The sequence below is a fragment of the Heloderma suspectum genome, chromosome 7 (genome assembly GCF_057233095.1).
Source record: "Heloderma suspectum isolate Gila_16-S chromosome 7, 16-S_ref, whole genome shotgun sequence".
NCBI classification, from domain to species: domain Eukaryota; kingdom Metazoa; phylum Chordata; class Lepidosauria; order Squamata; family Helodermatidae; genus Heloderma; species Heloderma suspectum.
The window spans coordinates 122,840,222-122,867,161 of NC_139464.1; the positions used below are offsets into that span (position 1 = coordinate 122,840,222).

Here is a 26,940-nt window from a genome sequence, read left to right on the forward strand (position 1 = left end):
ACAGTTTTAGACTCCTAACTTGTCTAGAGAAGGTGCTATGCAAACCAGCTCATTATCAGAAGGTTTGCAAGCAGTATCGTAAAACTTTTACCACCATTTCAGGGTATGTTTATGGATGGTGATTCTCCTCTGCATCAGTGACTCTGAATATAGAACCAGAGTGAGCTTCTCTTTGCCAGCAATTCTCATCTGCCTACATTTCTCCTTACATATTCTTTTCAGAATATCTAATCTTGTGAAAGCCAATGTGGTAGTAGGTAGCATGTTGAATTCTAAAAATTCCCCCACTCATCCATGAAGTTCACTGGGCTAGTTGCTCTCTCCCTCTCTCTCTCTCTCTCTCTCCCTCTCTCTCTGCCTAATCTACCTCACAGGTTTGTTGAGAGGAATCCCATTTAGACCACCCTGAGCTTCTTGGAGAACAAAATGTGACTGATAGCTAAATGTGCTTGGATAACCAAGGACATTGGGTTGTGGCTAAGAAAATCATGAAGTCATCAGTTCAAATCTCACCTCTGTCATAAACTCCTGAGGTAGCTTCAGGCAAGTCTCTCTCACTCCTCCATTTGTAATTTGGGGACAATAATACTGACCTGCCTTGTAGAGCTGTTGTAAGGATCACAAGGCTGGTTCACACGATCGCAGGGTGGTTAATAAGCCATGGTGGCTTGTTAACCACCCGGCACATGCCAGCCAGATTGAAATAATTACACTCACCAGCGCAGCTTGTTGTGACATCCAGACCTGGCAAGGGTGGGTGGCTGGGGTGATTAACAAAACACTCAGCAACCCTAAAACAGACCATGGTCTCTGGGTGGTTCAGATACCACAATAAGCCACACCGGGGAGGGTAATTATGCATGCAACCAGCACATGCAGGGTGGTTAACAAGCCACCATGGCTTATTAACCACCCTGCGCTTGTGTGAAGCACTCTGAGCACTCTAAGAGTGCTGTATAAATGCCAAGTATAATTATTATCACATATACTTAAGATGTAGTTACCATGGTTATTTCCTCCTGGAGATAAGCTTGAATCTGTTACTGGACAACGTGGGCCCCATCTACATGAGCCATTTGCCCTGGTGCCACTTCGAAGGGAAGATCTTTGCGACAGGTGACGCAGTCCCCACTTTGCAGCCCAATCATGGTTTTCACGGAGAAATCTGGGTTTTCTCAGAGTCCATTTGCTGCGAAGGTTTCACTTGCTTCAGGTTCACCGCAAAAGGTTGAGCTGTCTGTCCCTTCCTCGGATTGACATCGCAGCGTCGTTCGTGATGCCCCTCCTCCTTCGCAGCTCCGCAGTTATGGAGGCACGAAGAAGCGGGCTGGTGGAAGCCGCACTGATTGGTAGAAGGGAAAGTGGCCTGGGGTGGGGGGGGGGAGAGCAGAGGGGCAAACATATCTACTGGGAAAGAACTCATTGCCTTCAGTTCCACGTCGCTGCCTCTCTCACGTTAAGTATCGAGCTTGAGAGTGGAGACGTTCAGCTACAAAGGAACACAGCTGAGAAACGCTGGATGCCTGTGGATTCGCAGCTGCGCAGTGGAGAAAGGGTGGGTGCCAGGGCGGAAGATTGTCATAAACATGTACTCAGAAGCACTTCATTGAGCCTGTGTTTGTGTGTGTGTGTGGGGGGGGGGGGAGTCTGTTGACTGGGCAGTTAAGAGGCTGTGCGCTACTCACTCTCCTCCTCCTCCCCAGCTCTGCGATCTCTGCTCTTCCCAGCTGGGGAAGCCTGCTTTAACTCTCCCATCTACTGCCCCAGTTGTTAATTCACAGCGCTAATACTGTGCAGCTCCGACAGAACAAACAATAAAATTGGCACTGTGTAGATGAGGCCTTGGTTAGATATAGGAAGAATAGCTGTATAAATACAATTTCTATTAAGGGTGGGGGGTTTTTTGACGTTAAGAGCAGTACAGAGCACACTAGCATCGACTTTGTTTCGTGACTACTGCTGTTTTATGCATATGATTCAGCGTAAGGACTTCCATACACTGTAGACAAATTTCTTTCTCTTAGGACGATTGCTATATTTTGAAAGCACAGCTCAGCAGTCCCTGGTACCACAAATGCATTTCCAAAAGATTGTGCTTTACAACCAGAGTCTATTTTTCTAAGAATTGATCAGGGTGTGTGTACTATTTTAGAATAATGCATTTAATTTGTTTTTCAACAGTGCTTGGATCAAACATTGAGAGGGGAAACAAAAGTAAGAGGCAGCAAAGTGTGCCAGTGGTAGGGGTCAGAAAACTGCAGTTGCTCTTATTCCTCCTTCATTAGCCTCATCTCTCCCATCCTTCCGGTGCTGTCTGTGAAAAATTGTGGCCTTTTCCGGGCAGAATCCCATCTCTTTGCTTCTGTTATTCCCAAAAGTGACACCTACACTCATGGTATTGTATAAACAGTGATAATTCTTAATGGTTCTGCCATTTTACATATGTCTACAGGAACGGCCAGATCAACATTAAAAAAAAAAAAAAGAAGGGAGAGGCATGCACATAAATCTATACACCATGTTCTTTCAGAAGCACATTTTTGATTATGGTTTTGTGCCTTAAGGGCTTTTTGTAGCTTGATTCTTTAAGTAAGACCTATTGTGCCTTAAGGTCTTTCAGTTTGCTCTTATGCTGAAAAGAACAGGGCTGCGTCACATATGACAACTGCTGAAACCACCAACGATGTGATGTGTGGAAGTGATGCATGAATGGCCATGTATCTTCCATACACCTGTGTACATAGGTCTGGGAAACCTGATTGGGCCACATTTCCTGGACCATGTTTGTTCATGTGTGACATCCACAGATTGACACAGATTGACACAGGCCCATCTCCCATTCCAAACTTAGGGGTGGAGTACAGGGGAGAGTCAATGCATCACATAACCTGGTCTTGCATTTGCCCTTTTGCGGTAAGATCTTGGTACATCTCACAGTCTCTCAATGCCAGGTGGTGTTTGATGATGTTTATTATTTTGATCTGTTCCAATTTAGCACAATTTAGCATAATTTTTGTGAACTGCCCAGAGAGCTTTGGCTATTGGGAGGTATAGAAATTGAATGAATGAATGAATGAGTATACCGGGTCTGGAGACAGAAGCTGCCCAAGTTGCCCTGGTGGATGACCTTTGTTGGGGAATAGAGAGCAGGAATGTCACAGATTTTGGTGTCATCAATCATAATAATATCCTTCTGAGACAGCTGTCTACATTGGGGCTTGAGGGTACTGTTTTGCAGTAGCTTTGGTCCTTTCTGGAAGATCAATCCCAGAAGGTAGTGCTGGGGGACTATTGCTCTGTCCCAGGGCCTTTGACCTATCTGATGCTGTAGCGTTCCATCTTGTCTTCCATGCTCTTTGACATGAACCTCCTGGCAAAGGTCATCTAGAGGTTTCAGCTGCAGTGTCACCAATATGCAGGTGACTCTCGGCTCTACCTCACATTTCCACCAACTAATCTTGGGGGTGAGGTTGGAGACTCTAAGCTGAGGTCGTACTGGTATGGATGAGGGTAAACAAGCTGAAACTTAATCTAGAGAAGACCAAAGTGGTGCTAATTGGGGATCCAATTTGGCTGATTTGGCTGAAGATATACAACTTGTTGTGGAGATCAAATATGCAGCTTGGAGGTTCTCCTGGATTTGTCACTAGCCATAGATGTTCACGTGATGCTGGTAAGTAGAAGTGTCTTTTATCATTTTTGGCTGATTTACCAGCTACTGCCCTATCTAAAAAAAGTGGACCTCGCTTCAGTTACATCCAGGCTGGCTTACCACAACACTGGCTATGTGGAGTTGCTCTTAAAGACAGTTGGAAACTTATTTATGTATTTATTTTACTACATTTCTGTACCACCCCATAGCTGGAGTTCTCTGGGCAGTTCATAACAATTAAACCCATAAAATACAGCATGACCAAACATAATATAAAACTTTTTAAAGTTTAAAAAGTAAAAACCAGCAGCAGTGTAAAGATTTAAAAATACAATAACAGATTTAAAAACAACAGAAACTGAATGGTTAAAATGCCTTGGAAAAGAAGGTTTTCACCTGTTGCCAAAAAGACCACAATGTAGTCAGGTGAGCCTCTCTAGGAATGGTATTCCACAACCACGGTTCCACCACAGAAAAGGGCCTCTCCTTAGCAGCCACCTGTCTGACTTCATTTGGTGGGGGCATCCGGAGAAGGGCCTCTGAAAGTTCAGTTGGCCCAAAATGTGACTGCCAGAATGCTGGTAGGAGCTAGGCAGTTGGTTCATATATACTACACCAGTATATTGGCTACCAGTTTGTTGGTGGGTTCAGTTTAAGGTGCTGGTATTGACCTTAAAGCCCTAAAAAGTCTGGGGTCTGGTTAGTAAGCAACTGCACCCATATGAATTTCCCCTATATTTTATGATCTCAGGCCTTGCTCTCTGGTCTCCTTGATCTTTTCTGCAGTGGTCCCAAGATTGCGGAGCGCTCTCTCTCACTCTCTGGGTGTGCCCCTCTTCGAGCTGTGCTTTGAAGATGTTTTTGTTCAGGAAGGCCTTTTATGATTTATTTGTGTATGGCAACTTTTCTAAGCTATTCTGTTTTGTTATTCATACCTTATTGCTGTATTGTTAGGAAACAATGTTAGCTCAGTGATGGAGCACCTACCTTGCATGCAGAAGTTCCCAAGTTCGATACTGGCATCTCCAGGTAGGGCGAGGAAATAGTCCTGCCTGAAACCCTGGTGAGCCGCCTCCAGCCAGTCTTGAAATTACTGGTCCAGATGGACCTGTGCTCTGGCTCGGAATAAGGCAGCTTCCTGTCTTCCAGTGACTGTTTTTATTGTTTTCATACATTACAGGCCTCTGGGGCCAACCCCCTTCGCTGCCATCCCTGTCAGAGCCTTTAACTATTTCTAAGATTGTGTTCCTACAGGAGAGTTTTCCACATCTGCTGCTATCATAGGGAGTGGTGAGTGCGTGTGTATTTCCTTTAAAATAATTTTTCTATATGTGTGGGAATTCCTGGAGTATGTTTACTATGTCTATGGGTGGCACTACTTTACTGAATGAACTTTACAAGTTGGCACTGAATGATTGATTGATTGATAGCATTTCTATACTGCCCAGGAGTGGAATCTCTCTCGGCAGTCCACAAAACAAGGCTTAAAATCATAAACTGCAATAACATAATACCACGTTTGCTGTTAGAAATAATGATTCTAAGCTGTCTTGTAAGATTCCCCCCCCCCCAAATGTAGGATATATATCTATTCATTAGCTAACTCAGTTCAATGCATTGCTTCCTCCCACCCCACCCCAAACCAGGTGAACATCTGAAAGTGTGCAAATAGCTTCATAGCTTAGTTTCAAAACATGTAAGTGTACTGAAACAGCTACAATGTGTCTCCTAAACTCTGAAATAAAGCAACGAATAATTTTAAAAAAATAGCTGTAGAACTATGTCATCCTTGTTAACTTGTCCAAACCTGATCTTGTGCTTTAGCAGATGTGTTTTGTGATAGATGTTTCTGATGTTCAAAACAATGTGGAGAATGCTGTTTTCTTGCACTTTGTAGACCTTAGTCAGTTTTGACCTTCTTTTTTTGGCGAGGGTGAGTGGAAGGAGGAAGTTGGTGTTGGGGAATGGCAGTGTCAGGATTGATTCTGAGTGCAGGGAGATAGTTAGCAGCTCAGATTCAGAAGAGGAGCAGCCAGAACTGGGGGAGGCTTTTTCACAGGCCAGTTCAGATAGAGGTAGGCGTGCTTCTCAGGTTACCAACTCCCAGATGGCCGGGCCTGAAGCTTCCTCCTCGCCCCCCTCTGTGAGAAGCAGCGAGCAGGAGGAGGAGGGGCTGGGGACTGTGGCCTAAGAGATGCGAGGCGGCGGCGCAGAGCTAAGAGGGAAACGCCAGGGGCGGAGCTCAGACGGTCGCCCTGGTTAGCGCTGCGTGACAGGCGACGCAGGGGAGCAGCACGCGAGGGGCAGGACCTCCCTTCCTAAGTTAGGCTAGCCAGACAGCCGCCCTTTCAAACTGCGGGCAACTTTCAGTGATCCCATTTGAATCCCCTGGAGGCAATCTTTTGCAGCCGGAGAATCTTCGAGGATTTGCATCTGTAATGAACCCGTGAATAATGAATTAAAGGCGTGAGACTGAAGCCTCTCTTTTTGTGTGTTTGTGAGTGCTTGAGGAAAGAGAGGGCCAAAGGAATCTTGATAGGCAGTGGCCAAGAGAGCCTCCCAAACACTACAGGTGTGATCTATGTAGGGTGGTGAGGAAGTATGAAGAGAGAATGAAAGCAGAGAAAGCAGAGAATGAAAGCAGGGGTTGGACTCGATGGTCTTATAGGCCCCTTCCAACCCTACTATTCTATGAAATCAAGTGGATGGAGGCTCTGGAAGTTGCTTGAGAAAACATGAGTCAGAGGTTTGATTATTTGTGTCCCTGTGACAACCATTCGGACAGAATGTAGTATATGAAAAAGACAAAAGTAGACAGTCACTAGGTAATGATCCTGTGCATGCTTTGGAGTTAGGCCTCCAGATGTTTTGGCCTACAACTCCCATCAGCTTTAGCCAGCATAGCCAATGGTGTGGTCTGATGGAAGTTGTAGGCAAAATGACAGCAAAATGACTGGTCTGATGGAAGTTGTAGGCAAAAGGGCCACAAGTTGCCCACCCTTGATATGTGGACTCAGTGGGATTTGCTTCCAAATAAACATGCCTAGGTTGGACTATCAGTAAAGTGAAGGGGCAGGAAATAGAGCACACCACAAAAGGTTAACAAAATTAACCCTCCTCACACAATAACAACCTGTACCCTCCTAAATTTCACCAATTGGCATAGGAAATGTGCACTCTTGTGTTGTAACAGACTTATTTCTGCACAGGGCTGGATGCACCTGATCTCGTCTGATCTCAGAAGCTAAGCAGGGTCAGCCCTGGTCAGTACTTGGATGGGAGACCGCTTGGGAATCAGGCTTCCTGCATGGAGCAGGGGGTTGGACTCGATGGTCTTGCTGGCCTCTTCCAACCCTACGATTCTACAATCTATGATCTATGTATCACAACCTCCCCTACTGCTCTTTCGCTATTATACACTGCTGAAGGATCTTTGCCACCTGCTGGTCATTTAAGTCTACAACAGCCTGCCCTGCTCATATTTCTGAAGTGTGTTAGTAAACGTATGGTAGTAGCTTTCTTTTTCTTCTTTTTCATCATCATCATCATATTAACACCAACCTGAATATTTCATAGAACCTATTTTAATTTTGTACTTAGATTTGTGACTCACGTTCAATAATACTTCTTGGATGAGTGGCTATGGAGGAATGGAAAGGAAGCAGTTTTGTGCCTTTGTACTAGAGTCAACATGCATCCATCAACACCCCTCACGCACTTAATTCTTAGTGAGCCAGAGAGGGGGCTGAAGCCTGAAGAACTGTACTGTACTTTAACCAAATCTTAAAAGGCATCTCCAGCCAATGCCCACAAGGCAAAACAGGAACAGGGGGTTACTAGAGGCAAGTACCAGAACTTAAGGATTATCCCTGGTAAATAGGGATGTTCGAAATGTATGAATTTGTACTCACAATCAGGATGCTTAAGAAATGGTAAAAGACTGCATTTAGCTGCTTTTTCAATGTATGGTTCTGTGTCAAATGGGAATACTAAAGCCCAGCTAGCCCTGATTGCAGCCCAAGACCAGTTAACGAATGTGCAGCATCAGGACCAGCCCAGAGGCATTTCGCTAATTGAGATGGAGTAGGAAATGGTGCCCCTCGGCCACTCACGTCAAGGTGCATAGTGCCCCAAGCCAGGATGTTACTTTAGCATATGAGGCAGAAAATCCCACGATCCCCTCTCCCCAGTGTTGACAGCAAAAATACAATAATAATGAATTAAATAGCTAACCATTTGCTGCCTTTTCATGATACCAAAAATCTGCTGCCTGAGACAGCCGTCTCACTCTCCCTAACAGTAGGGCCGGCCTTGGGCTGCAGCATTATAGTTTGAAAGTTAGGGTGCTTCCAGACGGAGGGTTGCTAGAACTACCAGTCAGAAGGCATCGTGCAGCTGTTCTGTCTTTCCCTGTGGTAAAGGAAAGGACTGAAGCAGTAGCAGGAAAACACAGGAGGGTTATAAGTTGAGGATGATGTTGTCTGGGCCCCCTGTAAAATGAGACAGAGTGATGGCTCTATAAAAGGCTTGTCTGGAAGCACCCTTAAGCTACTTAAATTATGAGTAAGACAGTATCCTGTACCACTGCATTCAAAGTGCCATTGTAAGGGTTTCTAAATCGCAGGGCTTTATCCTCCTCCTCAGGGTCTTCAGGGCCAAGACTAAAAGTCTCAGGATGAGAAGATGGCATCAATTTTCTGCTTGGACGTTGTCTTGAAAGCTTTGCTATTAGGGCCAGCGTGGTGTAGTGGTGAGAGTGTTGGACTGGGAGCTGGGAGACCCAGGTTCTAGTCCCCACTTGGCCATGGAAGCTCACTGGGTGACTTTGGGCCCATCACAGACTCTCAGCCCAACCTACCTCACAGGGTTGTTGTTGTGAGGATAAAATGGAGAGGAGGAGGATCACGTAAGCCGCTGTGGGTTCCTTGCAAGAAGAAAAATGCTGGGATATAAATAAAATAAATAAGTGCACCACAGTCTCCACCCTGAGCCATCAGGCACAACCAGGCGTCTTTGTCTTTTGCTTCCAGGCTCCATCCCCAGGACTGCCAGGCACGGCCCCTTTGCTGTCAAGCGTTTCCCACTGCTTCTTGGAGACCGAGCCTCAGCACACCTGGAAACCCTAGTTATTTTTCTTGGGTCACAATAAGATGCAAACTGGAGGAGTGGAAACATTTTTTAATTTGCCTACAAAAGCCTTGGGTTGGGTTTGATTTTCCCACTTTGCTGAAGGGGCTCCAAAGAAATTCTAACCATCATTAATAAAGGGGATTCCTAGTCAAGATTAACAAGGAGCATTATCTTTGCAGGTACAACATGAATTTGGCCAATTCTTCCAGTATGGAAGAAATCCCTTTGGATGATGTGGACAGAACCAGCACAGAATACAGAGTGCTTATGGCCTATGCCCAGCGCCGACTGTCTGCTAGCAAATACAGGCAGCTTTTAGAAAGGGAAGCAAAAGGCCAGGAGGGGTCACCTCGAGGCGGAGAGGATGTGGAAGTGGCCAGCCCAGAAGGCTTGTCTCCTGAGAGTCAAGAAAAGCCTCCTAGAAAAAGTACAAAGAAGACCAAGAAGAGGAAGAGGCCCAGTTGGAAACGCCTCCTGCTTCCTTCCTGTCTAAGGCTGCAAACTGAAGAGGGGTCCCAGAATACAATCACATACAGTGAGGATGGTATAAACGGACGTGCGCTCATGCCGCAGGCGGGGGTTGGGGGTGTGCCTACTTTTTCACCAGAGGTGCAAGGTAGGTGTGATTTTGTTTTCATATATGTCATAATCACATATTAGTGGCTGATGATTGGTAGGTTTTTAGCCCACCTTTGACTTCAAAAGAGCCTCTCTCCAAGATGGCTCATCCAACCCTTATAACAATTAAAATACAGTTTAAGAGGCTAGATACAATAAAATAAATCCATTTTAAGGACAGACAAGGAAGCTAAGCACTTTTTGTTTCTCTTGATTTCAACACTGACTACACTGGGTGCTGTCAGGAGCGCCCTAGCTGCCTCTTACAGTTCCCTCCAATAGCCAACTCAAGACATAGACGACGAGGATTCTTTCCAAGGCTTTATTCCTTTATTACTTAATGACTCTTACAGATACTGATCACTAGCGACAAAGCAAGGAACAGCACTGGGGAAAGATAGCTGAGTAGCCTAAGCTCCTGGTAAGGCAGTTGGTCCCCGTTTGAAGGAGAAGCACGGGAAGACTCTGAACTTATGGGCTATGGAGAGATCCTCCCCCTTTCCCTTGGGTCCTCAGGACGCGACCGTTGTTTTAGTGCCAAACGAGCGGAGCGCCTCCTTTCCGCGCCCTCCATCTGTTGTCGCTCCCTGTGTCTGTGCTGAGTGTCCAGCAAGCCCCCCTCCAGTGCTCTCTCGCTGCCAGGGTCACTATCTCTCCCAGGAATGCTGGCCGGAGGAATCTCTGCCAGCTGCTATGCTTGTGAGAGATGAGCGAGCTCCTCTCCCACAGATTGCTGTCCCTCCTCAGAATCAGAACTGCTCTGAGGCTCTGTGGGCTCAGTTTCCACCCTGACAGGTGCTTCCAAACAGATGGTTCCAAGAGCTAATAAATCCTTCTTCCATTGTAAGCTACAAGTGGCATTGCACTGACTTTCTGTACTCTTGGGGGTTATTGTGCATTTTCAGTGTGTAGACACCATGGTGTTCCATCGGCACCAGTGCCCTTTGCACTACTCTTCTGTGTTTTTTAAGGGGTGCGGTTCTGACATACGTAGGTCCATCAGTAGATGTTAGCCATGATAGCAATATGGGACCTCCATGTGCAGGTATGTGGTTTGCCACCACATACCAGCTACTGAAGAGCAACGGTGAGAGAGGGCTTTTCCTTCATGCCCCGCTTGTGGGCTTCCTGGAGGCATGTGGTTGACCACTGGGCAAAGCAGAATGTTGGATGGACTAGATGGACCTTTGGTCTGATCCAGCAGGCCTCCTCTTTTGTTCTTAAGCAAGCATTTCAACCCATCCACCTCTGCCCAGGATTCTAGAGGAAATGCTCTGTCTGTACACACATGACAGTGGCTTGGGGCTTCACATGGGGCATTTATCCTGCAATTGAGATTTGAGTTTGCGGGTCCTTTGCATGATGTCATCAGCCTCCAGTGCCTCTCCCATGCTTTCTGATCATTTCTGTGTTTTTATTTGAAACTGAGATAATGAGGTAATAAAAAGAAGTGGTTTAAATTTGTCAGTGGAAAGAGGGAGTGGCACTATAGCAACACCACCATCTAGTGGCTGTATAATGAAACGTATAGAACTTGCAGATAAAGCCAATCCTTCGAAGAAAAAACCCAGGAAGTGTGTGTGAAGGAACCCATCTTAATCTTGCAAAGAATCTGGAAGCAGAAGCCCTGGTAAAGTTGCGGGATAAAAAACCTGATGTGGAGAAACGCTTTTACATAGTCAGACATTTGGTCCATCTAGCCCAGTACTGTCCTCTCTGGATGAGAGTGACTCTCCAAGGACTCTGGGGTCCTTCTTAGCACTGCTACCTGAGATCGTTTAACAACTGAAGATGCCAGGGATTATATTTGGGATCGTTTGTACATGCAAAGCCATGTCCTCTATCACTGAGCTGTGGCCACTCCCCTTACAGGGCCACTGTGCGTGTGTGTGTATTCATGATGCTTGCAGATGAAGCTTTGCTCTATCTTTGCTCAGACGTGCCAAAGCTTTGAAAAGGCTGTGGCTTTTGTCCTGACCCACCAAGGGGCTGTCTTCACGAATGATTTAGTGTGAAGTTAGAGTAGCCTGAATTCCTTTGCAACAGATGACTTCGTCACCAACCTGCTGCCAACCAGCTGCTTCCCTCTTGAAAAGCCACATTTTTTGAAACTCCTTTTACTCTGACTTTTTTTACTGAAAGTGGCTCCCTGGCAGTTTTACCACAGTGTGCCATGTCATTGCCCCCCCACCCATACACACACATATTAAATCCTGGGTGTGCCTCTGTGACCTGGCAGTGACATGGTCAAGGGGGCGGGACACCCCATTCCCTCTTGTTTCCCCAGTGGAAGTAGTTTTCTCCATTGAGAAAATCCCCAGTGATCCCTCATATTACCACAGTAGTAGGGACACTCATTCACCTTAAGTAGCCTGCTGTTAATCTTTAACATGTCCCCCCTTCTGTGCATATTTACTCAGAAGTAAGAAATAAATCTCACTCCCCCACAGTGAAAGGGTTAAAGGCTAGCTTTAGTAACTCGCCCTAAAGCGCCCTTTCGCTTCTCCGATATTCTCTTAAATCGCTGTAACGATGTTGTGCTTCTTTGATGATCTGTAGTTTCTCTAATGTAAAGTCCCTTCTCTGCTTTATCACAGTAACAATCTTTCGGGTTTACAGGAGCTTCTCATTGCGAGCAGGGAGAAGGAGAAAGGGGGAATTGGAAGCAATAACTCCATGGCAGAGTGCTGGAATGGGGCAAAATTGGGGGGCTGGCCTGCTCTCAGAGGGAGTCTTCAGATGCTGCACTCAAAAATCAGGGATTTTGACTTCTCAAGGCAAAAGTGTGCACATGAGGAAAAATGGGGTGGGAGCAATAACTCTGTGACCGATTGCTGGAATGAGGCGAAATTGGGGTGGGGGGAAGCTCTCAAGGAGAGCGTTCAGATACTGCACTCGACAATTGGGGACTTTGGCTTCTTCAGGGAAATCTGAACACATGGGGAAAATTAGTTTCTCTCCATTCATAATAATGTGGTAGCAGGGGGGAGCCTGGACAGGGGCAGGAAACAAGCCTCTCTTATTGGTTGAGCAGCCCCTGCCAGTTTGATGATGTTCAGTTCTACTCCCCTCACCCCACCCAGAAGTATGTTCCTTTCAAGTGCTGTGTGACCCCTAAAGATAATTTGAAAGTAGCATCTGGAGTTTTCTCCCTCTTTCTTTGCCATTTGTGGTGCTCTCCCCCTTTTCGTGTTTGCTACCAGGGCATTGGGTCCAAACTAGTTTAGAAAACTGGCAGTGATACATTTATCTCCCTCTGTAATGTCTAGTAGAACTTACCTGTGTCCTGTGATGATGAAGGAAAGTGTATGTACTTGAATTAAGCATTAGCTGAAAGCAGACTGGCCAGTGGAATTGTCTCACTTTGCTTTTTTTATTAGATGATGCAGACATCACTCAGGTGGCAGACAGGCTTGCTGAAATAGTTGATAATTCCAGGTCCTACCCTGGAAGGACAGGATTGAGCTCATTGAAACGTACCGTGAGTGTCGAAGAAGATGGCGGACAGACCAGCAAACCTGTACTTGAAGAAAATGATGGAAAAGGTGCCTTGCTTTTCTTGAGCAGCTAAATGGCTTTCTGTACTTTATTGAGCTGTATGTGTGTTTTTAACTTCCGTCTTCGGGGAACCTCTTCCACACTGATTTCTCTGCAAAAGAACCTCTGCACATTTGCCACACAGCCCCTGCATGTTCCAGAGGATTCTAGCACACCTTCTAGAGCACATTCGGACAAGCTGGCCAGGCTTCCTGGGGATCACTGCTGTTCTACACAAAAATTGAACGTGAATCTTTGAATGTGACCAGGCTGCACGGTGCCTGATGGGAAGGCCTATGCTAAACAAGTTGTTTGCTAGCAAAGGTTTTCTGCTGTTATTAACTTGTAATTGGGGGATCTCTGGTAAGCATCTGAAGATCTGCCTAGGGTCCCACAAAACAGTATTGATGACCTAGTATAAGGACTAGAAATAGGTATTCTTTTTTAAAAATTAAAATAATTTTTTTTAAGATGGTTAAAGTGTGGAGCCTCATAAGCTAGTGTAGAAAAAATTAGGCTTGTCTGGTGTTTCCTGTCTGAGTTCCAGATGATCGCTTTCCCCATAATTTCTGAAATCATCAGCATTTCAGCTATAAATATAATACTTTGACAGAACAGAACCGCACATATCAATAGGTGGTAGGTCGGCTGTAACTGCTCAGGAAAGCAACCTTGGTATCATAAGAGCGTCCTGCAAAAGCTAGCATGGTGTGCCGTGGAGCTAAGACAAATGCAAGGCTAGGAGACGGAAAGCACCATAATGCCGTTATATCCACTCCTGCTGCATCCACTGTTGCGATATTGTTTGCAGTTTAAGATAGACAGCTTCCTTGTGACTGGAACAGGCGGATTCAACATCCCAATCTCCAAACACTCTGCTTAACAGCATGGAGGCTCTGAAATCACCAGCTGTGCCACAGTTTCCAGAGCCGCTTCGTGCAATCTTACAGGCGGCTAGGAAGCCAGCGACTAGATGTTCTTATGCCCTTAAGTGGGTGAAGTTTTCTACCTTTGCTAATGCAAAATAGGTAGATGTAGTTAACTGTTCAATTCATCAAGTTTGGCATTTTTTGTTGTCCTTGTTTGGAAAAGGACTTAAATGCTCACCTGTAAAAGTTTATCTGGCAGCAATTTCAGCCTCACATGCCCCAGCAGGGTTTTTTCCCTACTGTTTTTTCACACCCTCATACTCCACAATTTCTTTGCAGAGTAAAAATTCTCCGCCCTCCTGTTAAACCACTGGTGCCAAGCTGTAGCTTATCAGTAGTCGTTTGGGCTCTCGCAGTTAAGCCTTTTGAACCGTTATCAATGGTTGATTTTCGCCTGTTGTATTGGAAAGTGGTCGTTTTATTAGCAGTGACATCTGCCCGTCAGGCTAGTGAGCTGGCAGCCCTTAGAGTGGATGATCCTTACGTGGTCTTCCACAAGGATAAAGGTGTGCTTTGCCCAGATGTACAGTTTTTACCGAAAGTAGCTTCTACTTTTCATGTTAACGAGGACATCATCTTCCCTGCATTTTTTCCATCCCTGACATTGGAGTTGGGGTCTAGATTGCATGCCTTGGATGTTCATAGGGCATTGGCTTTCTATAAGTCCAGGACTGAAGTTTTTTGCGGGTCCCCTAGACTTTTTGTGTGCTATGGGGGAAACAAAAATGGTTTGCCGATATCATCCCAGAGACTCTTGGGTGGCTCAAACAATTGCCCTCACTTACCAGCTGATGAACCTGGATTTGGGTAAGGTGATTCCACTAGAGTCATGGCGATGTCAATAGCATTTGAAAAGGGTGTTTCCATTCTGGAGTTATGCCATGCTGTGATGTGGTTAACACTGTCAACCTTTGTACGGCATTATCGCCTGGATGTGAGGTCTCAAGCAGACTGTTCCTTTGGTCATGCTACATTAGGACACCTACCCACATCTGGTAAGTGAGATTGCTACTCACCCATATGTGTGATGCACAGAGACCATGAAAAAGAAGGACAGGTTGCTTACCTGTAACTGTGGTTCTTTGAGTGGTCATCTATGCGTTCACACAACCAGCCCACCATCCCCACTTCGGTGTTCGTGATATTATTTTGTCTGATACCGAGGTGTTTGTTCCTTGTACTCCCTTCGGTTACGAGGCCACACTTGGGTCTCATCGAAATGAGGGAATAGGCGGGAACCCGTCCGGACATGCGCAATGGGGCGGTGGGGAAGGGTTCCCACCAAAACTTTCTCAGCTTTAGAAGTTTCCCAAATTGAGGCTCACGCAGGCGCAGAGCCCATATGTGTGAATGCACAGATGACCACTCGAAGAACCACAGTGACAGGTAAGCAAGCTGTACTTCTCAGGAATTTTTTTTAAGGGTTGTGCCCGTCTACTGGAAATGTCTCCTGTTTCTCAGTGGGGTTGAAGGTGAACTTCTCAGTGACTGGTGTCCCCGTGAGTTAGACCTCTGTGTCTCCCACTCTGCCATCTGTCATGATGGCCATCATTCTTTGACTGAAGCAGTTGCCAGTAGGGCTTGGCTGCCTCTGTCTGGAAGGGTTACAGAGATAATGTAAGAGAAGGACTTGGGGAAAGTGCTATATCAATACTTAAAGCTGTATTTTATTTATTGATTAACAGTTTTTATTGATGGTTTCCCATGGCAGCTTACAAAATTATTGTTTTAATAAATGTATTGATGAATGTATTTTTTACTTTCTGTGCTAGACCAGAAAATTAACTAATTTTTTTAACCTGTCTTTCACCAGATAAGGAAGCAAAGATAATTGACACAATAGTTGCCTTGTTAAAAAAATCAGGAGATGAACTGCAGGAAAAGGTAACCAATTTGGGGAAGCAGTTATTACTCTCTGATCTGCCTTTTACAGAGCCTCGTGTGGCGCAGGGTGGTAGGCGGCAGTATTGCAACTGAAACTCTCCCCACGACCTGAGTTCGATTTCAGCGGAAGCTGGGTCCCAAGTAGCCGGCTCAGGTCAACTCAGCCCTCCATCCTTCCGAGGTCGGTAAAATGGGGCAAGGTGGTCACGACTGGGGAAGGCAATGGCAAACCACCCCGCTACAGTCTGCCATGAAAACGCCAGCGAAAGCAGCGTCCCTCTAGGAGTCAGGAATGACTCGGTGCTTGCACAGGAGTAACCTTTTTTTCCTTTCTGCTTTTTGTTGTTCAGTCGTTCAGTCATGTCCGGCTCTTCATGACCCCGTGGACCATAGCACGCCAGGCCTTCCTGTCCTGCGCTCTCTCCCAGAGCGTGCTCATGTCCATATTCATTGCATCGGTGATGCTATCCAGCCATCTCATCCTCTGCCGTCCCCTTCTCCTTTTGCCTTCAGTCTTCCCCAGCATCAGGGTCTTTTCCAGGGAGTTTTCTCTTTGCATTAGGTGGCCAAAATATTTGAGCTTCAGCTTCAGTATCTGTCCTTCCAATGAGCAGTCAGGGTGGATTTCCTTTAGGACAGACTGATTTGACCTCCTTGCAGTCCAGGGGACTCGTAAGAGTCTTCTCCAGCACCACACTTCGAACGCATCAATTCTTCGGTGCTCAGCCTTCCTTATAGTCCAGCTCTCACAGCCATTTCTGCTTTTTACAGGTAGTGAATCCTAAAGCTTATGCTGTAGAAGCTTCTGCTCCTTTGCTTTTATTAATTTCCACTTTTGTGAAATCATGTCAGTGCAGTCCTTTTCATACTACACTTCTAAAATGTTTGTGGAATGTTGAACATGTGGGAAGGGAGAAGCACACATTTCTCAGAGAAGGAGTTGGGCGAGAAACCCTTCCCCTGGATTCAGATAGATCAGTCATAGCTGTCTAGGGACTGCATCAAACACCCAAAGCTATTTTACATGGTCCCTTATTTAGAGAATAGAGTGGTCCCCCAAGAATATAGAAGTTGGCTATCCCTGAAATAGATAATTCCACCTTTTGAATTAGAGTAAAACAATTTGAGTTTTTTGTGCCACAAGGTTGAGTCCCACAAGCATGCAGCATTATTTATCAGACAGGGTTGAGGTCAGAGCTGCAGAAGGCATTTTCACAGAACCACATTTACAAGGTGACTGCAAAAAGTCACTTGAGGTAGAGAAAGTCATCACACAAATCTGTTCTAACCACGGCAGTAGGCAGGTGTGTGGGGAATTTTAACATTTAATTTGGGACATCTAACAGGCATATTTGTACAAGGAAAATACATTAAGCTTGCTGCATGTATAGATCCCTGGACCTGAAATATTAGGGTTCAAATCCTTTCTCAACTGTGATATCACTTGGATGATTTTGGGGTGTGGGGGTGCTTCCTCTGTTTTCTCCCACTGACAAATGCGTTAATTTCCATTTTCAGGTAGAAAAAGATAGGACTTTCTCTCAGTGTATCTCAGACCTGATGTCCTATGCGTTCTTCAGGAGGGTTGCTGACCAGTTCCTAGAAGAAGCAACTGTAGATTCGGCAACAGACTGTGAGGTCCAGGTCCAGAGCACAAAAGTTGCTTTTGCTGTAGAAGTCATCACGAGACTCACCGCTGTGGATAGCCATCCCATGAACATTGTGCTGGGTTTTGGAACAAAATACCTCAAGGAAAATTTCAGCCCTTGGATCTATAGCCAAGGTGGATGGGTAAGAGATTTTACTTCCTTTGTTTATCGTTCTCCTTTCTGTACACGTTCTAAACAATATTGATGTATGAAATATCCCATTGATGCGGCTGGCCCCAACACCCCTCTGTGATAGGGGTGGGAATGCTGGGGTGCTATGTTCTCCCTAATGGACATCTGAAAGAAGAAGTCAGAATGTTTGTCTGCATTATTACTCTAACGTGACATGCTTGCATGAGCTCCTTCAGATGTTCGGGTTTAGCTACACTACAGACTAAAATAGGTTTCATAAGTATTTCTTCCTTGAGGGAATCTTGAGAATAGTAGTTCTGTGACATGGGCTAGGAAAACAATCAACAAGCTTACTGATGACAGCTGCCAACTTAGATGGCTAGTTAGTCATGATAGCTGCACATTACCTTCAGTATCAGAAGCAGCATGTATGCCTGTCAGTACCAGTTGTGGGAGGGTGCGTTGGCATTTGATTGGCCACTGTTGGAGCAGAATACTGGACTAGATCAGCGTTTATTCTGATCTAGCATGGCTGTTATGTTCGTATGGCAGTTAAACTGGTATAAAACTTAAAAAGCAGAATAGTCCCTTTGTAGATTGGAAAAAGTGGAATCAGGTGATTTCAGCAGCATGGATCCTTACCTCTGGATGGCAAGGAACCAAAATGAGTGATTTCAGCAGCGTGGTACTGATTGGACATTGAGGGCTTGAAGCCTTGGTTTTTATAGGATAAAAACAAAGACTTGTAATGAGCCATAAGTGTGAGGCTGGACATAACATGACATAAAGGGACATAGAGAAGCTTTGCAGATAGAATCAATAGCAGTTTTGGACTGCTCGCAAAAGTTGGTGATGGGGGGAGTGACTCATTGCAAGAGCCATTGTGAATGTCAAAAGGATGAGCTCGGAAAGGAAAAGCTAATCAAGGCAGTACTGTGTCCAAGGCTAATCAAAATTAATCCAAAAGTTAATCTGAAAAGTTGGGGAATTCTCAGTCTGCAACTACATCTGTACGTAGATCATACCGGGGAGAAATCACTTCAGGGCTGGAATATGCTCTGCATATTTGGTGATCCAATTATCTTCCTGATTCCATGCTCTTCTGATTTGGTGTTGCTAAATTTAGGCTTACATGCACGATCTTTAGAAACGCAGTGCTTTGGCCAAGGTCACTTGTGTTGTCAGTTTTCCTACCTTTGCCTGGCATTATCTAGCTGGATTTTTTAAAGTGAAACACCAAAGGTTGCCGAATACTATGGTAGCTTGCAGGGCTTGTTCTGCTACCAAGTATCCTGCCAACAGATGCCTGAGAGGATCAGTAGCCCATCTGCAATTGCCAAGAGTTTATCTCCCCTTTCCCAGGATAGGCACTATCCTACTGGCCAGATTAGCATAGTGGGCAAGGTGGAGATTCCCATTTGGCAGGGGAAAGCCTACGTTGGGGCCTATATGTACAGGCCTCAGCGAATGCCCTACCATTATCTTCCATTCCTACGTACACAAAAAGCCCTGGAGCTAACCATTGCGTATTACGCCTATCTTGAAAGACCTGCACTAGTTGCCAGTTGCTTTCCAAGATCAACTCAGAGTTTTGATTTTAACCTTTAAAGCCCTAAACGGCTTAGGACTTGGCTATTGAAGGGACCGCCTGCCTTATTATGAACCTGCTCAGGTATTAATTGCTGCAGGAGAGGCCCTTTTGAGGGCACCATGACCCCCAGAGCTCCTTTGTCAGGTACGCATGGAAGGTCTTTCTCCTTTGTCGTTCCCAAACTGCTATTGGCCCCCACTCTCTTGGCTTTTAGAAAGGCTGTGAAGACACATCTTCTTAACAAGCAAAGGGCTGGATGTGCTCGATCTCGTCTGACCTTGGAAGCTAAGCAGGGTCAGCCCTGGTTAGTACTTGGATGGGAGACCGCCTGGGAATCAGGCTTCCTGCACTGAGCAGGGGGCTGGACTCGATGGTCTTGTAGGCCCCTTCCCACCCTACGATTCTATGATACTTTCTATTGTAAGCCGTTTACATTGTTCAGTGGTCTTAATGTTACAATGTTTTACTGGTCTTATTGTTCTTATTTTTTATTGTTTTAAAGTGTCATTATTTTAAATTGATGTACACCGAGTTGATGACTTTTTAGCAAATAAGGCAGGATATCAGGGGTGGACAACTTTGAGGGGTCCAGGGGCCAATTTTCAGCCCCCAGGGCAACACTCCCACTACCCTGCTGCTGAAATTCGGCAGTGTGGTGCCAAATCATTGGCAGTTTGCCACTGACTTTCAGCAGCAAGCTGCAACAGAGGCTGAAAAGGGACAATTTGACGAGCAAAATGTCTCCCTTTTCAGCCTCAGTTCCAGTCTGCTGCAAATGTTTTGCCTCTGGCGGTGGCATGGTGCTGCTTGTGACCATAGGCCGCATATTGCCCGCCCCTCCAATATCTAAATGTTCAGAATAAATAAAGAAATAAGAAACAGGACGTCTCCTAGAGATCGCGCTTGATAACCTGTTAAAAGTCGTGTATTAATTTGTATGAAGCCGTCAATGTGCATTTGGGTCTCTTTGCTCAGTACTGGGGAGACTCTGTTGCTCTGCTGTGAACTGAAACCAACATTCAGAACTGTATAAACCTCACTGATTCCTTTTCTTCTTCATTTCCAGGAAAAAGCTTTAGGATTACCAGATGAGGAAGACGTGGAATAACGAAAGAACGTGTTCTTCAGGAGACGTTCCTTGATTTAGAGCAGTTGATTGGGATAAGGAACGACAGGAAGATCATCCCCTCAAAAACTTAAAAGACTTAGGGCACAATTTTAGGCATATTTGGACAGAAAAAAAGTCCTACAACTCCCAGCTTTCCTCCAGCTAGCCATGCTGGCTGAAGCATAACAGGAACTGTAGGATTCTTTTTCTGGCTAAACATGCATAGGGCTGTGGTGGGTGCAGCCACTTAATCTCCTGCTTTGCTTCTAAGCCCTGGGCTGAGCACTGCTACCCACCCTCCTGGCAGCCACCGCCTGGCCTGGTAAGCTTATTTGGGGGAAGCATGCTCAGCCGGGCACTAAGAAGAGAAGCGTCAGGCTGCTGCCATCTGCATTTTGCAAGGGGAAGCACCAGGCTGCTTCTGGGGGCCCACCCAAGACATCTTGTCCAGGGCTCTCACAGACCTGACGCCAGCTCTGCTGTAACATTCTAGTTCTTTTGCTTAGCAGACTTTGATGATGCCTTACTTAGGCAGATAAGCATATTAATACGTTTCCTCACAAGACATTTGTAAAGGTGTAAGTGGAAAATAACAAAATAACATGGACCAAAAAGGGGGTCTGAGGGAGTAGAACTGAGGGGTTCAGTCTGGGAGGAGGCCTAGACTGTAGGCCTTTTATTGAGGTCTTTTAGTAGTCCATGGAAAGCAAAGTTTTATCAGATACAATTTGTTTATTGCTGCAGTATTTGGAGAGCTGAAACACACAATGGGGGAGAATCCCATGGTGTCACTGAGCTGTATCACTTCAGACCAGGTCAGGGGAAAGTATGTTTGAATGTTTTCTCATGTTAAAATGTCCTTGCACATATAAAAACTAGCATATCAAGGACAGGATTTGGCTTAGTGTAGCTGACTTTCCAATTTCCTGTGTGTACGCCAATTCTGATACGGGTGAGCATTCAAATATGTGACTACCTTACCTGCAATCTGAAGTGGTACAGTCGAAGAAGAGTTTTACTATATGATTCTCCAAATCATTTGTTTCATGGTGTAACTTCATTTGTTGAAATTCTCACTTCTATGCAGCTATGAAAAACCATAAGAACATTGCAGCCCCGGGAATGGGGAGATTTAAGAACACCACACATTAATCCCCTTTTAATGGTTGTTGGAATGTCTTGGGAGGATTCTAGTTACTTGGGAAACTAAGCCTACCTCTCCTGATATTGATTATATCTTACTTGAACCAATTATAAGTGCTTGAAATACTTTAAGAGCGGGGCAGTTACCTCACTTCATTGCCTTCCTTTGCTGTACCTTTTCACCGTACTTCTTTCCCTACAGAAGTGGTGTGAATGGTTTTATAATGTCGTAGCTCCCTGCCTTCTGCCTTCTGAGCTACTGAGATCACAGCCTGAGCCCTCCGCCTTGTCTGATTTCATTCTTAGTGTGGCCCTCCAGGAAATCTTAGCTGCTGGTTCACTGAAGTCATGTTGAATAATAGCAAAGCAGGCAACGTAATGCTTCGAATTATTTCGAATGATTGGTCCACCCAATCAAAACTCTGTTTTACTATCTGCGCCTCGGTCAAGAAGGTCAGTTCTGACTGGGAGAAGTGTAAACTTTTCTTGACACCTTTCCTCTGTGAGATTTAGTTCTCCAACTGCCACTCACCAGATGAACCAGCATGCTGCAATGAAGTGCCAGATGGTAGTGGTAGGTAGCACGAATGTGGATGATAAACCATAGCCATCCAAAAAACACCTGTTTCTCTCTTTTTTTTCTTTCTGTGTTGCTGGGTTAGGATGAGAGGGATAGAAGACTGATGGCCAAGAAGGCTGACTTAAATTTAAGATCTGCTTTTAATTTGATTGTTCGCCCACATTGTGGCTTACTCTTAAGTTACTATCGCTCTCTTTCTGGAAAGCGAAGAGTACCTTTAGCTAACAGAGTTGACCAGTATGCAAGAAATCTTGACCCTGAAATGTATTAACCTTAATGGACAAAACCCTGTTATTAGCCCAAGCACAGATTATCAGTACTGATTAGCATGATTAATAAAACAGTAAAACAAGCCCGTTAAATTATTTTGTGTGTGTGTGTGTGTGTTCTTGTTCAGCTGCTGTATAAGACTGGAATCTGTCCCATTCTTTCCTGCTTGGCATTTTTTAACTCTAGTAAACTAGTCCAGAATCTGATTGAAAGAAAGCCTACTGCAGTTCTCCCAAAGATAATGTTTTGTTTTAAAAATGGATCCATCACTCTCCTTATGTTTTAATTAATTATTTTGAGGGGTTCAAACCTTACAAATTTGTTAATATCTTAAATAAAACAGGTCACACATTTTTAAAAAGGTAAAGAAATGAAAAGAAAAACTAGAGAAAACAGAAAAAGGAACCCAAACAAGTATTATAAGCAGATGGAGGTTGTAACTACTTACGCTGAACTGGTTGCACAGCCTGATTATCATTCCTTTCTGCAACTGTATAGCCATAGCAACATTTTGAAAGAAACCATCAATTTAACAGAGAGGCAGGAAATGCAGCAGCCTTGTGGAAATTATGTCCATTTCAAGATGCTTCCAGAGGAGGCTTTTATTGTGCAATCTCACTGCTTCATTCCTGGAATTTTACCAGGGTTGTGGGATGGGTCCAGACAGTGTTTTCCCACTACTTTTTCAATTTTTTTCTTACAAGAAAAAATCCTTTAAGCAAGAAAAGATGGCATAGCTGCCTGCACAATGCCTTTTGATTGCTGGCTCCAGGAGTCCTTGGTCTGGAAGCAACCACAGGCTTCAATCCTATAACGTTTAGCCTACCATTGGAAGTACCCTCAGTTTAAACTGTCTGAGGACAAACAATCAGATGTTTTTATCACAGTGCTTCCAAGTCAGCTGTGAAACCTTGCAGTTATGAAGTCACTGAAGACAGAGCTCTGAAAATGTCAGTTTAGTATGCAATAGCAGTGAGAAAATCTATGACAGGGATTATTAAGAAAGAACTGAAAACAAATTTGGAAGTATTATAATGCAATTTATAAAAATTGATCATAGCCACATTTTAGAATACTTCATGCAATTCTGTTAACCACATCTCAAAAAAATAAAATAAAAACAATAAAAGGGAAAGAATAAAACAAGGAAATGCATGGAAAAGGCAGCCAAAATTATCAAGGGGTTGCAGCAATCTTTCAGGGCCACATCCGGTGTCTGCTGGAGGCCACACAGGCGCACACACATACACACTGCTGCTTATGAGGTGGGGGAATCTTTTTCTTCTTATAACTAAGTAGCATTGAAATAGTATCCCAAATGCCAAGCCTCTGCTCTAGAGCAGGGGTCCCCAGCCCCTGTGGGCCAGTGGGCACATCTGGAATTTTGGGAGAGTGTTGTGTGTGCTCTCACAAAATGGATTGCCCACTCACCAAATGGCTGCCATAGTTGATGTGGCTACTCGCAAGACACTCATTTCCCGGAAGGCAAAAGTAATCTCCCCAAGAACCTAAATACAAGGCAGAAATTCCAAAATACAAAACCACTCTTTTGAACCCACAGTTTTTTGCTCCAGGGCCCATTTCTCAGAAGGCAAACTGATGAGCCTCAGAGAGCATCCCCCACAAACCCAGGAAAAACACACCACACCAAGACCCTAAACCTAAGGCAATACAAACAGCGCGTGAACACCCACCAATCCACCCACAATTTTTATTCTCTAGGAATGCCCCTGGGACCCACATGGGGCACAGAGGCATCCCTGGAAATAAAAACGGCCCTGGAGACCAGCACTTTGTTTTGCAGGATGCCACTCTCCCAGTTTAAAAGAAATGTAATTAAAAAAAAAAAACTTTTTAAAATTGGGAGGGACACGAGGCCTGCTGGGCAGCAACATGGGCATCACGTTGGGAACCCCAGCTCCAGAGTCTAGACAGAAAGGGGCAGTGAGGGAATGACAGAAATCTGTAAAATTATGAACCATGTGGGGATAGCGACTACCAAGATTTTTCTTTCACTCTGAGTATTAGCACTTGGTTACCTATGTTATCCAGGCAGACAGCACCTAGCACTAATAAATCATTGTTCTTCCTCTGTATGCTACAAGAAGAACTGCAGTTGACTTTCCACTTTTTTTTTCTTTTGCCAAATGCATGAAATTAGGCCGAGGGCTGCAGGCGGCCCACCCTTGATAAGCTACTTGGGAAAATGAAATTTGGGAAGTTTTTTCTTCTATGAGGAAAGTATTCCAAGGTCTGGTCACCATGGGCTTCATCACACAAGGCTAAAAATCCCGCAATTTACTGGGGCTTCCGCTTCCAGAATCTTTCTGGGATTAGATCGGGTCCTTTCCACATGGCTTAAAAAACAACAACCCCTAAACTTCTCGATAAGGTCTAGGTGTTTCATTACAAAGCCACACTGTTGTATAGTTTGCAATAGAGTGACTTTAAACAGTATACCCTCATTTACATCGACTGCATGGTGGGAGGAGGGAAAATGCTGGGCTGTCATTGTCATGGAAAACAACACAGTGGAGCTCTCAAAGAGCTGGAAGTGCCCTGGAGGAGGAGAGTGGGTGTATGGGACCCACAAACTTCTGCGAGTAAGCAATCTCCATAGCAGGATAAAAGCCCCATGTGAAGGAGCCCCATGGCGAAAGGACCAACCCATTATAGCTCCCCCATGCCATGATCCTAGCTGTGGATAGTCTTCCAGGCTATGGAAGCATTTGCAGGTTGATAGATTGGTGTTGCCACTTCAGTTCGCCTGGGAATTGCCCTTCAATTCGCCTGGCGGTGCAGCTGGGGGAGGTGAGTGACACCCCCTTTTTTTGCTAAAATTGGCAAACTATTTTTCTAGCATTGTTCCTTCCCCCTGCCCCCGATGGTGTAGAATTTTAAGGCTGGAATGGCAAGAGCTGAGGAAGCGATTAAGCAAAAGAGGTTGATCTGGTTTGACTCCAAGAGTTTTAAACACAGAGGCTTTCTGCATATACTCCAATATTTCTCTCACTGTCTTAAACCTCATGGCAGCCCCTAAGGAGCGTGTATTCTGAAAAAACAGACACAGCACACAGAAAGACCCGAAGGAAAGACGGGGTAAATCAGAGATCTGAGAGGCAGTTCATAAATCCATTTTTACTGGTGCCATGTTGAACCCACCGTGGGGGATGAGCTTTGATTAGACTAGTTGCTGGGCTTGGTGTTATGGCTTTGCAATATGAGGGGAGAATCTTCTAGGTTTTTGCATAGCGTGCTGCCGTGAGAGGCTTCCACCCTGAAAGCTGCCCTAGAAATCATTTTAGATAGCTAGAAAGAATAGCAAGGAGCTAACCATGGCTCCTTAGGGGGCAGTGATAGTTAAGAAAGTACTCAAATTAGCATGTGATATACTCCTAGTTTTAATTACGTAAGGCACTGGGACAGAGCTCCATACAAGTTCGAGAGGAAGGTGGCATAGAAGCTTAAATCAGGATTGCCAACTGACCTGCATTTTACCAGCTCACTAATAAACCATATTCTCCCTCTCTCAAAATACGAGAACCCGGGGTCATCCTATGAAGCTGATTGGTGGGAGATTCAGGACAGATAAAAGGGAGGGCGTCTTCCCACAGTGCATAGTGAAGCTATGGAATTTGCTACCATGGGATGTAGTGATGTCCACCAATTTTTAAAAGGGGGTTGGACAAATTCCTGGAGGAAAAGGCTATCAATGGCTACTAGTCTTGATGGCTATATGCTGTTTCCTGTACCAAGAGGCAGTGAGCCTATGTACACCAGTTGCTGGGGAACATGGGTGGGAGGGTGCTGTTGCGCTCATGCCACTTGTGGGTTCCTGGATGACAGCTGGTTGGCCACTGTGTGAAAAGAATGCTGGACTAGATGGACCCTTGGTCTGATCCAGCAGGGCTCTTATGTTCTGGCAGGCACAGTCTTGGGATCTGAAAAAGCCAGTCTATTCTGGCTCTGCCAGGTTCCATCTACCCTTACTCCTCCCATAACATACCAAAGCCAGTCTGGCTGCAACCACAATTATTTAGTGTGATAACTGTTACTGAAATGAACAAGGAAAGTAAAACAATAGTATCTTGTCCTGTTGCATTTAATATGGTGTTGCTAGGATTACCAAGTGTCAAAGCTTCCAGGGGAAGAACTAAAAGCTCAGGTTGCAGGGATAGGAAGGTAACATGCTATTTTTTGCTTCACTTGATGAAAGGCTTTGCATTAGCGATCTCCCCCTTTTCATTGGGCTCGGTCCCGTGACCAGCCAGGTAGTATCAACAGGCTCCACTCCCCGCTAGCAGCTATACCCCTACACCCCCACCCTCAGTGCATCCCCCACCCCACCCCCACCCCACAAGTCAGGGGGACCACAAAAATTAAAAATTTCCAAACAAAATGGCATCTGGAGCATCAAAAGGGTCAAAATTATTATTTTATTATATTACATTTATATCCTTTTCCCCTCTTGCAAGGAACCCAAGGCAGCTTAGAAGGTCCTCCTCCTCTCATCTCCATTTCATTATTTTATAAACAAAATTAGCTTGTTTTATTGCTCCTATGTTGCAATGAAGAACAACTGAGGGATCCAAGAGGTTGAAGACTGATACAGTATGTACTTCAGGCACAGGTGTTCACTATACACACCTCACACAGTTTGGTTCCCTGTATCACGTTGTCCTTTCAATGTTGTTAGTTTAAATTAAAGTCCCTGTAT

At 45.0% G+C, this 26,940-nt stretch overlaps 1 protein-coding gene across 3 annotated transcripts in view; it reads left to right on the forward strand.

The window, feature by feature from the left end:
* The window catches only part of BCL2L14 (BCL2 like 14), a 30,685-nt gene extending 8,369 nt beyond the window's left edge, over positions 1 to 22,316 (forward strand). The window contains exons 2-7 of one of the 3 annotated variants that reach the window (XM_084811339.1): positions 7,253 to 7,494; positions 8,962 to 9,398; positions 12,781 to 12,945; positions 15,680 to 15,750; positions 17,269 to 17,541; positions 20,189 to 22,316. In XM_084811339.1, coding sequence (XP_084667465.1) covers positions 8,969 to 9,398; positions 12,781 to 12,945; positions 15,680 to 15,750; positions 17,269 to 17,541; positions 20,189 to 20,230 — 981 coding nt within the window. In that variant the 5' untranslated portion in view covers positions 7,253 to 7,494; positions 8,962 to 8,968 and the 3' untranslated portion in view covers positions 20,231 to 22,316. Of the gene's footprint in view, positions 1 to 1,300; positions 1,556 to 7,252; positions 7,495 to 8,961; positions 9,399 to 12,780; positions 12,946 to 15,679; positions 15,751 to 17,268; positions 17,542 to 20,188 lie in introns of those variants that run through there. The other 2 variants (XM_084811340.1, XM_084811338.1) reach the window with 2 other exon arrangements.
* The last annotated feature ends 4,624 nt before the right edge of the window (positions 22,317 to 26,940 follow it).